A 12700-nucleotide genomic window follows, 5' to 3' on the forward strand; every position below is an offset into this window, starting at 1 on the left:
AAGATGGAGACGATAAGTTCCTCCGAAACGTCGGTTCACACAAGATCTACACGGCGCTACATCCCAGAAGACGGCATCCTTCATAGTCACCACCGTAAAAACCTCAAATCTTACATATGAGCAGTGTGATTTTATTGTGTACTCCCAATACCAAATTTCATAGAAATCTGTTGAAAATTGCAGATTATCGGGCACAAACTTTCTACTGTGCTTAAATTTCATGTATGCGGTACAAACAGAAGCATTAAGTTTTGGTTACACATCTAAGAAAACATACTGCTGTTATGAAAAAGTATTAATTTAATTAATTACGTGTTCTTTAAACGGTACTGTCAATAGTTCAGGCTATTTAATATTGAATTTTAGGACGATTAAAAATTAATTAACTGGAAAGGACGTGGAAGGAAGCGACAAAGGCTTAATTTGAGGCGCTGCCCCGACATTTGCCTGAACATTCTGAAGGTAATCACGAAAACACCGAGTCTGTTAAGTCGGTACCCTGGCCGAGAAACGAAATGGGCACCTCCTGAATACAAGATAGAAGCACTACCGTTTGAGCCAACTAGCTCTTTTTAGTTGATTCATGATGTTTGGGAAGGAACAGTTACCGTATTTACGCATGTACAGGCCGCACATTTTTTGCCAAAAATTCAAGAGGAAAACTGGGGCGCGGCTTATATTCGAAATATTCGAAATCACACTTCATTTAAAAAAAAAATAAACGTTGCCAAATTTCGGAATAATTTCTACTCCTGACATAATATTCCAAGAAAATTATTTTTTCTATAATTTGTCTGAAAATTGTGCTGCGGCCTATACATGCGTAAATACGGTACTTACTGAACTCATCATACACTCGCTATACACAACAGATCCACGCTGTAATTTTTAGTTCCGTGACTCACCTGCAGATGTCGCCTCCTCTGATCATCGTTGTCCATATCCAGCAATTCATCGATGTCTACTTCAACCTCTCGAGTTTTCGAGTTCTCCTGCAATAAGAAGAGAAGGAAGGTATTAGTAAACATTTAGACCTTAATGCGTTGTGGATCATTTCACCAAGCTGTTAGTATCTAGGTGATCACCTCTGTGGTCCAGTGGTCAGAGTTCCTAGCTACAGAACCAGAGGTTAGGGTTTGATTCCCGGCGCTATCAGATTTTCTGAGAAGTAGTGGGTCTGGAACGGGGTCCACTCAGCCTCGTGAGGATAACTGAGGAGCTATTTCAAAGAAATAGAGGGGCTCCGGTCTAGAAAACCGATATTAACGGACCGTGGGGATCCGTTGCGCTGACCACGTGACGCTACCCATCCGCTAAAGTTGGCAGTAACTTCGCCGACAAGTGGCGGTCGCTCGGTCGATATAGTTCCCTTGCGAACTACAGGCCACGGATTCAGTATCTAGACTATATATTACACCTTCTAGTCCTTGGGTTTTCGCGGCTGGGGCTCAATGCGTGGCTTCAGTTTTCTGTACTAGGCAACTCCGAATGCTGAAAGCCTTGCAGTCGCCATTTACAGGAATAATAACTTTGGTGGGGGAGGTGGTAGCTGTCGCATTTGGCAGTGTCGAAGGCAAAGCCGTGACTGGATGAACAGAGACGAGCGGGACAGCAGCCGATAAGGAGTGATCACGTGGTTACCGAAAATGGGTGATGAAAGATGGACTTCGGGAGAACAGGTGACGGGAGATGTTTCAGAGACGATGTGGCTAACGAAAACAGATGATAAAAACATTCCGTAATTTTGTAATTTATTTTTTCCCACATGGATGGGAATGAAGTTTAGTGATTGCTGGATGAAGGTGGTTCCGTGGAGGAAGACGTCACGTCAAGCTTTACCCAATCGCTACTCGTCTTCACATTTAGAATTATAGGGATGCTCTGTTATTTCGACGGCTTCCTTGCTGGCTTTGATCGCTGTTCTGTCGAAGAGATAAACTACAGCAGAGACTTCGGCCTGTACCACGTAATCCTGGAGTTGAAGGAGGGAAAGCCGTATCCAAACCGCGGACCGGCCTGCATCTTGGAAAATGCCCAATAGTGCGGAGAATCTTGTTTTGTAGGCGCTGCAATTTTAAGAAGATAACCTGCACCAGTGACAATGTCCTTGACAAATTCCACATAGCCTGGGGTCAAACCCAGGCCACTGCGGTGAGAGGCCGTCGACTAATCGCGTGAGCTATATCTTCCTGGGGCGTAAAGGGCGGCCGGTGCGTAAGACTGACAACCTTACCGCCATCTGTAAGCCGACTGTCTAGATAATGTGGGAGCCTCAACGGCCTGTTACAAGGATAAGCTTTGCCTTTCTTATGCTGCTGAATAGATAACGATGGTGAAGGAGATGGTAGTTGCTTATTTGAAGGTACTAGTCCTACTGTCGCCAGGAATGACCCGAATAAAACCACAAACACCTTACAATTATAATCAGAATCTGAGAACTGTAAGCAAGGAAGCGGCCCTGATCTGTTTGTGGCACGATTCACGCATTTGGTTGGGCCCTAACAAGATCTGGGGCTGATAATGGAGCCCACAGTATCATGGCAACGGGGATACGGATCTGTCTGGAAAGGATGGGGAAGACAGTAAAATCTGAAACCTGAGAATTTTCTATGTAAAGTACAAGGGAAAATTTCTGGGTGGACTGACGTATAAATGTTTTTGAAAGTACGGCAAGTCTCGTTTCCAGGCGTTGGAAGGCATGTATATAAATGCCATACCGATATAATTTAAATATCCCATTAACGGTCTGGGGTCCAGGCCTTAGAGTAGAGTTCCCATCATTTCTGCATTATGTAAACGGAAAACATGGAGAACATTATGTCATTTACATATAAAGCGCTAAATTATCCTTCAGAGGGATCTACTTTTCCTACCCCCAGGAGCACTTTAATGGCAGCTTGATCAGATGAAACGGTTGAAACTTGGAAGCAGTAAGCCACCGATAATAAAAAAAAAGGTAAGCTACGCACTTTTAAACTATGAACTGCACTTCAATATGGCCATAACGGAAAGAGGCGTATTCACGATGAGTAATGGAGCAGATTAAAACTGTATACGAGCTATCAGTTCAGGGCCACAACGGGCTACGTGCCACAGAAATACAGCGGAAACCTGGTAACAGCGGACTCACAAGGAATACGAACAATTACTTTCGTTTCAGGTAAGTTCCTGCTTAGCACAACTTTAAATTTGTATCAATTAATTCACTGATTCATTTGTGGTATATTTAACCTAAGTCGCCTGTGGGGATTCGTTGCGCTGACCACGTGACACCCTCTATTCGCTAAAGTTGGCACTAACTTCGCCGACAGGCGGCGGTCGCTCGGTAGGTATAGTTATCTTGCAGACTACAGGCCATGGAGTTTTTTATATTTAACTTAAGTGTCAATGTCTCAGACTATACAGAGTCGAATGATAGGATGACTGGTGAACAGAGAATTGGAGAGGATAAGAAAGGAAGCGGTCGTGGCATAATTGAGGCGGGTTACTACCGAAACTCGATTGGAGAGACTGAGAAGAACAACAAAATACTTCCATCAGGATAGGACTTTAGGCCGAGATTCTCGAACTGACCACCTCTAGGGAGAAGCATAAATTTTCAGCTGTCCTTCTTGTTTCCCTTTAAATTTCATTATTTCTAACTTTTTCCAGCACGTCATTACAGCATTTTGAAAATATTTTGGCGGCAGTTGGCCTCGACTCTTTCGTATCTGCTACGGGAACGTTTCGTCTCTGGTTAATTCCAAAAGGCACAATAAATGAGTACCAAGGGTAAAGGGCAGACAGTCTTACCGCCATCTGTCTCGAGTACATGTGAGAGCCTCGACGTCTCACAACTCTACGGGCCTTCACGACCTGTTATAGGAATGTCTTTTTACAATATAGTATCAATATTATATACACACTACACTAAAACATTCGACCAGACTTGTGTGCCATTACATTCTTATAACAGCCATAATCAACAACCCCATCATACCACAAATATATTAAAATACTCCTTGTATTTTTCCGATATCAAAGTGAAAAAGTTTCTGTTTATTAAAGGTAATCATAACTCAGTTTTCACATTGTGTTACCCGTATCCAGAGACATTTTTCGGTAATAACAGACTTTAGTTTACTTATGATTCCGCTTTGTACAGGTTTACTGTAGGAGAATTTCAACAGTCTCAGCTCCTCATTCAATAACATCTCAGTCAGAGGAACTGAATATCACGGTCTTGTCATTAGTAATGTTGCTTCGGAATCGGGAGGTCCAGAGTTCAAATCTTAATCCGGAGACCTGTGGTTTCGCGCGCTTTTCCTTATTCCATCATGAATATATCGCTTAAAGAAGCTCATGACAGTTCCCTTCCTCGTCCTTTGCAATTTATTAATCACCTCAGTATTCGATGCTGTATGATCTCATTAACTAAAGCCACTGTTAAGCAAACCAAAAATAAATAAGGATCATTTCAGTATGGAATCCATACATTTATGGATCTACAGCCTTTTGTTGGGCCTTGCCGCTTTTTCAGCTCCCATCTTTCACAGTCGGTTGGACTCCCTGGACGGGGAATCAGCCCGTCGAAAGGCTGCTACCTGCACACAGGAGAGCACAAACACAGAATAAACACACACAGACATCCATGCATTTGAATGGGATTTGAACACACGATCCCTGTGTTTGAGCAGTAGAATATAATTCATGCCTTAGACCGCGCGGCCACTGTGACCGGCAAGTTAAACATCAGAGTAGTAACATAGGTCCTGCTTTTAGACAAGACGAGCAATGGTAGACCTCCATGTTTCCTTGAACAGGAGAGGGAGCGGTTTAGGAATCGACGTCGTTAAGTTTATGTTAGTAACGCACCCCTTACCGCATTTCAATAACTTTCTATACCAAGGGTACAGCAGGCCTACGGCACGTCCTTCCTTAACTGCGGCAAATAATCACAAACAACCTCGACATATGTCATTTCCTTATATAAAGAAGCTAAAACCAAGGACCTACTGCTTCTCCTGCCACGGCCCCGCAACTATCCGGCCGGTTTTAACCAAATTTGGTATTACAGAGACCTAAAATTTGTCACGCCATGCACGTTGATAATGTTAAAGTGAATTTTAGAGAAAAAGTGTCAACGTGTGGATCACCATATAGAGCCGAGATCAAGAATGGTGGAGCTATGCCTCCACTCCCCACATGTCTTCATGGAGTGTTGCCTAATTTTACCCTTTTACCGTTACTCGTCCCGTACCGCCGACGCTTCTGTTTCCTTACAAAAACCTAACGAACGAAAATATTCTGATACCAATTTTCTGAATGTGTTTCACCGAGGAGACTTGTGTGGTACCCGCAGTAACCATGGAAATGCCCCATTCCGGGCTGACGAATCGATTTCCTGGGACCGACGCACACTAAATGCAAGCAGTAATTGGGTCAGAAAGTCATACCCCTTCTCATTTACAGACAAACAAATCAGAGAGAGCAAGTTGGATCAGACGGCAACTCCCTTGTTCTGGGGAGATGCCTGGTTCGAGTCTAGGCAGGGACACCGACTCTCCTGATCATTTACGTGGTTCCTCTCAGTTCACCCGGCGAATACCTTCAAAAAGATCGCGACCGCTTCATTCCACACCTTTTCAAAGTCATTATCGATCCATCACCGTACTATTCAACGCTATGTGGCCCCATATACTGACGGCTTTGATATACAGATCAGTCATAAGATGGCAGGTCATGACACCGGGGGATGACAGTACGTGATCTGGTATGTGGTTACCTCCGTTGCAATTATTATTATTAATGTATGTACACTGTGCTATGTCTGTAATTGGCCTTGGCAGCTGTTGGCTCGGCACATAATAAATATTTGAAATGAGCTGAATTATTAGGATGAGATGGGCAGGGCATGTAACAGAATGGGGAGAGGAGGAACGCATATAGGATATTGGTGGGAAAGCCAGAAGGAAAGAGACCACTAGGAAGACCAAGACGTAGGTGGGATCTTATAGAGAGAGGATGGAATGGTATGGATTAGATTGATCTGGCTCAGGATAGGGATCAGTGGAGGGCTATTGTGAAGGCGGTAATGAACCTTCGGGTTCTATAAAATGCTGGGAAGTTCTTGAGTAGCTGCACAATTGGCGGCTTCTCGAGAAGGGCTCAGCTCCATGAGTTATTAATAATAACAATTATTATTATTATTATTATTATTATTATTACGGCTCAAGAACTCTTTGTTGGGCCTTGGCCGCTTTTTCGGTTTCTTGATCCTATACACTGTTTGCAAGACTCCTTGGACGGGGGATCAGCCCGTATCAAGCCCGCTAACTGCACACAGGCTAGCACAAACAGAATAAACGCACACAATACAGACATCTATGCCTTGAGCGGGATTCGAACCCACGATTCCAGCGCTCGAGCGAGGGAAGACTGTTCGTGCTTCAGACAGCGAGACCACCGTGATCGGGTCTGGCCTTACGTAAACCAGGTTTTGTTATGGATCAACACGACGGAAAGTCGAATCGCCTTACAGCTTTCAGCGAAAGTGTCTGACGTCGAACTTTCGAGAATATCGAACGGTTTAGGAGTTGATACAGGATGAAAGATGGAGAGACAAGACCAGAACAAAACTTCCGAGAATCTTGCTGTCGTTTTTGTTACCAGTATCATCGTCGTCATGAATGTTATTCCTGGAATCGTTAGTAAAGAGACTGGCTGTGCTGCGAACGGCTGCATTTCCTGGCACAGAGGCATGGATTCGTCTTTTACCACTGGCGCCCAGACTTACTTTGGGGGGTACCGAACCTTTTATACAATGCGCATCGCGGGAGCTCTTTCCCAGGCGGTAAAACGGCTGAACATGACAAAGCATACCCACACCAATTTAGTCCCGATGTGAAACTTTCACTGCACAGTCCCTATACGCCCGCCAAGAGCGGTGCCCACTACCATTATTAAGGCACTGTCTATTTTACTGACTCGGAAATTTGGTAAATACCACGTGAAATTATAAAACGCGAAGTAAAACTGAAGACAGACTCTAAATGGCCGTTTCTCTCACAAACATAACCTCAAAGTCCCCTAACGTCTAACACCTCTCCATCTGTCTATCTGTTGCTCTGCAGCCCTTGTGAACCTGGCCACTTTTTCAGTTTCTTAATCTATACTGTCGGTAGGATTCCTTGGACGGAGGATTAGACCGTTGCAAGGCCGTTACCTACACACAGAACAACACAAACACAGACATCCATGCCTCGAGTGAGATTCGAACGCAGGATCCCAGTGTTCGAGTGGGCGACGACAGTTCATGTCTTCAACTGCGCGTCCACTGTGCTCGGGTCCACACTTCTCCAGCCAGAACCTGCGTGAATTCCACGTGTACATTAAGATTGGATCTTGGACCAACAAATCTTGCCAGTCGGACTACAACCAGAGCGTGAAATTGACTGCTGTCCATCTTGTACACACAAATAAAAAACACGTGGAGCTAGGGTTTTCTTTTATTGCTAGTGGGGTGGGACTAAGTCCCTTGTACTGCGGCCACTTCTGGCCTATTGTACCAGCCCCAGATGATAGGTGAGGGTGATTGTGGGGCAATTGGTGGAATGAAGATTCGCAGGGGAAACCGAAGTCCTCGGAGGAAACCTGCTCCAGTGCCACTTTGTCCACCAGAAATCCCACTTGACCAGATCCGGGATCGAACCCGGGCCGCCGCGGTGGGAAGCCAGCGACTAACCGCTTGAGCTATGGCGCGGCCTGGAGCTAGGGTTACTTCAAATGAGCTGGTACCAGACACACAAGTGGCGCATCCTGTGTATGTGCACTGAAATTACGTCTGATGCTGAAACATCAACGAACTGTAAGGTTCAGTGAACAAAACGGAGCTGAGCGGTGTCTGTTCTTTAAATACAATAGGGACCAGAAATACCTGCATCCATGGAAGCGCAATTGTATGGCTGGGGTCAGTCACTCTGAGCACAACCGCACCCTCCTCCACCGATTATCGAGACAATGTCTGTTTATAGTCACGCATGTCATCCACTGTGACCCATAAACAGCCCCTTTTGCTGGACAAAATAAATACTGACACTAAATTTTAATTTTTAAATACCCACGAGATTGCAAACGGTTTTATATGCGTTCTTTGTACGAGGTGAGTCAAATGAATGGATAAATAAGAGGTTGTGTCCGTCAACATGTCTGATCTTCAAACTTCTGACTGGGCGAAGAGGGGGGGGGGTTTCCACATTAAATAGTGTTAATCAAAATAATCTCTAGTTCGAATCGACGAAATATAACCCGTACTTCACACAGTGTCGAAATCAGTCTTTCTCATGTGCATCCATTTCCTCGTACATATGTTTCGACAGTCTTATTTTAGGTTTATATATATTACCTAAAATAAAATTGTATATAAATATTGTGGCGTATAGACCCGTTACTAAGCAGTGAATCTGTAAACATCGGGAGTTGCTAGGTAACGTTCAAAACATACACGCACGCTATAATAGAAATACGGCGTCTATGCGATCCGCGCCGCGACCGTTGCTATGCAACGGCGATGTAAGCACGCCTCTACAAGCATAGAGGGACTGTGTTTTCTGTGTGGTCCGTGCCAAGCCTACATACGAAGCAGTGAAACTCTTCGACGGGATATTTTTGTCAGGAAGACGTCGTTCAAGGCAGTTCAATAGTTGAAGACTTCATGTGTTATCACTGTTCGTAGTTACGAAGTATTACCACGTATATGTAGTTGCTGTAAGATTGTGTTACCACTAATTGTGAGTTGTTAATAAATCAATTACCAACTCGAACCCCGTCTCTAGTCACTAATACACGTGACAATATATTACAGGCAAAGAAACTGTGTATGACAAATACAGACATCACCGAGGTCGAAACATCCTTTATTGTTGACGAGGCGTGTTTACCGCGCCGTTGCTTAGCAATATAAGTCCTATTGTTCCGCGCGAATGTGTTTAGCGAGTCGTTGCCTAGTAATGAGTATACACCTCGCAAATACATTCTGACAAAGGGCGCTTCTTTGGATCGAATTCATGTCAATGTGTTTTATATCAACTCCGGTTCAATGGTAATCATCTGCAGCAGAAGTGATGAAGTGCTCTTGAGATGTGAAGAAGAAACTTCTAAATCTACTGAAGCTGCAGCATGGGGAATCCCTCTTGAATCTCTGGCACTTCTCTTTATTTTAGTCTTTTGGCAAAGAAGTGAAGAAAGGAAAGCGCTGGGAATCACAGACTTCCAAGGAGACATCTATATTGCACATGTCTGTTTACTTCTTTCTCATACGCCAAATTCAGACGAGTTGTGGTTTAAGTGAGGGCAAGATGAATTCAACACGTTAATGGTGATGAATTTACATGCAGTTTGAGATAAAACAGTCTTTGTTATTGTTTCTGTGTGTCTATACTACAGGCTTATGTGGTCTTTACTTTCACCTAAGACCAAAGTCATTCAATCAGTATTCTTCAGGACCTGAAGTTCTCGCAGCGGTGGTAATGAATAGTTATTTCTAGCTTCTGGGTCATGACGTCGTATAGTTTGTTGAAAGCCAGCCAACGTTTCGAAGAAACATATCGCTTCCGTCTTCAGGGTCGAGGAATAAGCGAAGTAAGAAACCAGCGTGAAGTAGGTAGCAAGCTATGCTTCATGTTGGTTTGTTGCTTGGCTTATTATTCGACTCCGAAGACGGCGGCGATGTGTTTCTCCGAAACGTCGGCTAACTTTCAACGGACTACACGGCTTCATATTTCAGAATATAGAACTCTTCGATATTTTCATTGCGAACGCATCGAACACTGATCAATTTGTGTTTAGAATAACTATCTTCAACGTGCCCCGAATTTTTAAAATGTATCATGAAAATTTCAGAGCTTAAATGTATTTTCCTTCAGCAATTTGTAAAGGATCCAGTTTACAATAAAAAACACCTTCTATCTATTTTCAGTTCAAATGCGTCTCGAAAGCGTATTTTGCTTGTGTCAGGGGGAGGCTGACACCCCACCTCCTCCTCTAACTGAGGTCAGTGAATTAGGATCCTGTCCGCTCAGAATTTCGGGGACGTTCCTCAGCTAAGTTCAGTTCATTAGAGCATCAATCCTCTGGTTGTTTCTCGTTATTAAATTTTACGGTGCACCTGTCTATAATGTAACCCGGATTTAACGGAATTCTGTCATCAGAAAACCATATTGAAAATTACTTTTCAATTAATTATAATGAAACAAAATTCATATAAATTTGTCCCTAGAATGCATTTGAGAAGGCATATTCGCGTTAAGAACGGGGCAGAATAAAACCCGACAGGATATATGCTGGAAACAGGCAGAATTAAAAGAAGAAAGAAAGGAAAATAACACACGAAAATTAAAACAACTGTATTGTAATCATGTTATTATGTCCCTCCACCTTAATAATTCTGCAAGATAAGCATTTCGAAATTATTCTGGAGCCTTAATCACTAGACTGTCTGCAGCCTTCTCAAGAAAGGTGAGTTGCCTATACATCACGGCGTTCTTAATGTTAATTGCTTTCGTGAAAGAAAGCTCTCTTTGGCGAACTTCTGGCAGTCTTTCTTTGACAAGATGAAGCTGAGTAAAAAAACATACTTGTCTTTATGCAAGCAGAAGATTCATCACTGCGTTCATAAAAACTAGGCATCGAACGATATCCTTAACACATGAAATCCAGTCCTGTCCACACCTAGAGTCAGAAGCAGCTTCTCTCTTCCCCTTGATGTGTTCCGATCGCAATACTCCATTGTGTACTAGCGTTTCAAGATCTCATACTCCCAATCAGTTCACGTCATCCAATATCGAAAAAAAGCTCTTCTAAACAAGCTCTTCTTAAGAAATGCCGACTGTCATTGGTATATCGAGTTACAGGCAGGGCTAGGGCCGCGCCATAGCTCAAGCGGTTAGTCGCCGGCTTTCCACCGCGGCGGCCCGGGTTCGATCCCAGGACTGGTCAAGTGGGATTTGTGGTGGACAAAGTGGCGCTTGGGCAGGTTTTCTCCGAGTACTTCGGTTTCCCATGCCAATCTTCATTCCACCAATTGCTCCACAATCACCCTCACCTATCATCTGGGGCTGGTACAATAGGCCAGAAGTGGCCGCAGTACAAGGGACTTAGTCCCGCCCCACTTGCTGGTATTGCCTGCAGCCAGTGCATTCAGCGATCTACGGGCCCTGTGTCTTACCATATTCTCACGCAGCATCATTACGAATCTCATGTACACCTTAGGTAGGCCGCACACCGGAATGCGTCAAGACATGTGACAGTCAAGACACGATGTCTGCGACATGACGCAAATAAAGGAGCACAGTTGAAACGAATGAGATTATGAAAACTGACGCACACAGGTATGAATCATGATGCTGACGTCAGCATCACGATGATGAATCATGAATGAAGCAAGACTGCGTGTTTTGTCTCATATCTTGATGCTCGTCTTGACGCAGTTGGTGTGCGGCCGCCCTTACACGTACTACTTGATGTAATCATCCTTAAAATAATTAATATGCAAAGTTCAAATTATGAAGATTTTCATTGTGTCATTTTCTGCAGTCCTCTAATATTCTATCTTTCTTGGATTCTCATATTTTTCCCAGTATCTTACTTCTAACAACATCAATTAATGTTCTACAGCTGGTCAGAAAGGCAAACTTTCACACTCACTAAACAAACAGTAAAGGAATACGTAATATCATGTTCTGATGCGCTCACATTTCACCATGGCCTTCCCTTCGTTCCACTCGAGAAAGTTACAACAGAAACTCAGATGCCCCACTACAAAATAACACAACTGCAATAAGAAACTCCGAACAAGTTACTGATGAACGTTACTGTATTCAGGGATATGTTGCCGTGTAGTTTAGTGGTTATGTACCAACTACAGGAGAAACCTGCCTCCTCCCTCTACTCACTGCAATGAGAACCTAAAATCTCAGACTGCTAGTGTTGAAGCAGGATTACTACACCACACAGAAGAATGCATTTCAGTGATGGGATTCAGCTGTGCAAACAAGGCGCTTAGTTCACAGTTTTCTTTTCCTTGGCACTACAGCCCCAGTGGGCCTAGGCCTACCTCCATGAACTTCGGTTTTTCTAGATCTTACATATTCGGTAGGACTCCTTGGGCGGGTGATCAGCTCGTCGCAAGGCCTCTACTTGTATACAAACATAGAAAAAACGCACACACACAAACTAAACATCCATGCCCTGATTGGGAATCGAACCCACGATCCCGGTTTCCAAGCGAGTGAAGATAGTGCATGCCTTAGACCGTTCGGCTACCGTGACCGGCTTAGTTCACAGTTACAGAGCCTTAAAGACACTTGCTCCGACTGAGTGCACGCAGCAACGGACAGCACCATTCTCAAAGCAATTTTCTTTAGCAATCCCAGCAAGATTGGTTCTTTGGATACTTAGCCTCCTTCTTTCAGGAGCAGAGATTATACAGAATCGAAATAGACTGGGACACGGACACGAATACTAAGTGGATACGGATTTGAAAATACACGGTCCTGGTTCATTTAATAGTTTTCCTTGAATTTTCATGGCGACTAAGAAAAACTACAATAAACTGTCAATATAACTAGTCCGAAAATTGAACTGGTACCTTCCGAATGCAGGGAGCCGAAACAGCTCAGTCCGTATTGTGACTAGACCATTCGCTCAACGACTGAGGAACAAG

The 12700-nt window shown here is 43.8% G+C and overlaps 1 protein-coding gene across 1 annotated transcript in view; it reads right to left on the minus strand.

The window, feature by feature from the left end:
* Positions 1-12700, minus strand: part of LOC111871349 (protein phosphatase 1 regulatory subunit 14C) — a 217262-nt gene that overhangs the window by 15467 nt on the left and 189095 nt on the right. The window contains exon 3 of the mRNA XM_023864385.2: positions 906-992. Coding sequence (XP_023720153.1) covers positions 906-992 — 87 coding nt within the window. The remainder of the gene's footprint in view (positions 1-905; positions 993-12700) is intronic.

This window comes from Cryptotermes secundus, unplaced genomic scaffold (assembly GCF_002891405.2).
Source record: "Cryptotermes secundus unplaced genomic scaffold, Csec_1.0 scaffold1, whole genome shotgun sequence".
Lineage (NCBI taxonomy): Eukaryota > Metazoa > Arthropoda > Insecta > Blattodea > Kalotermitidae > Cryptotermes > Cryptotermes secundus.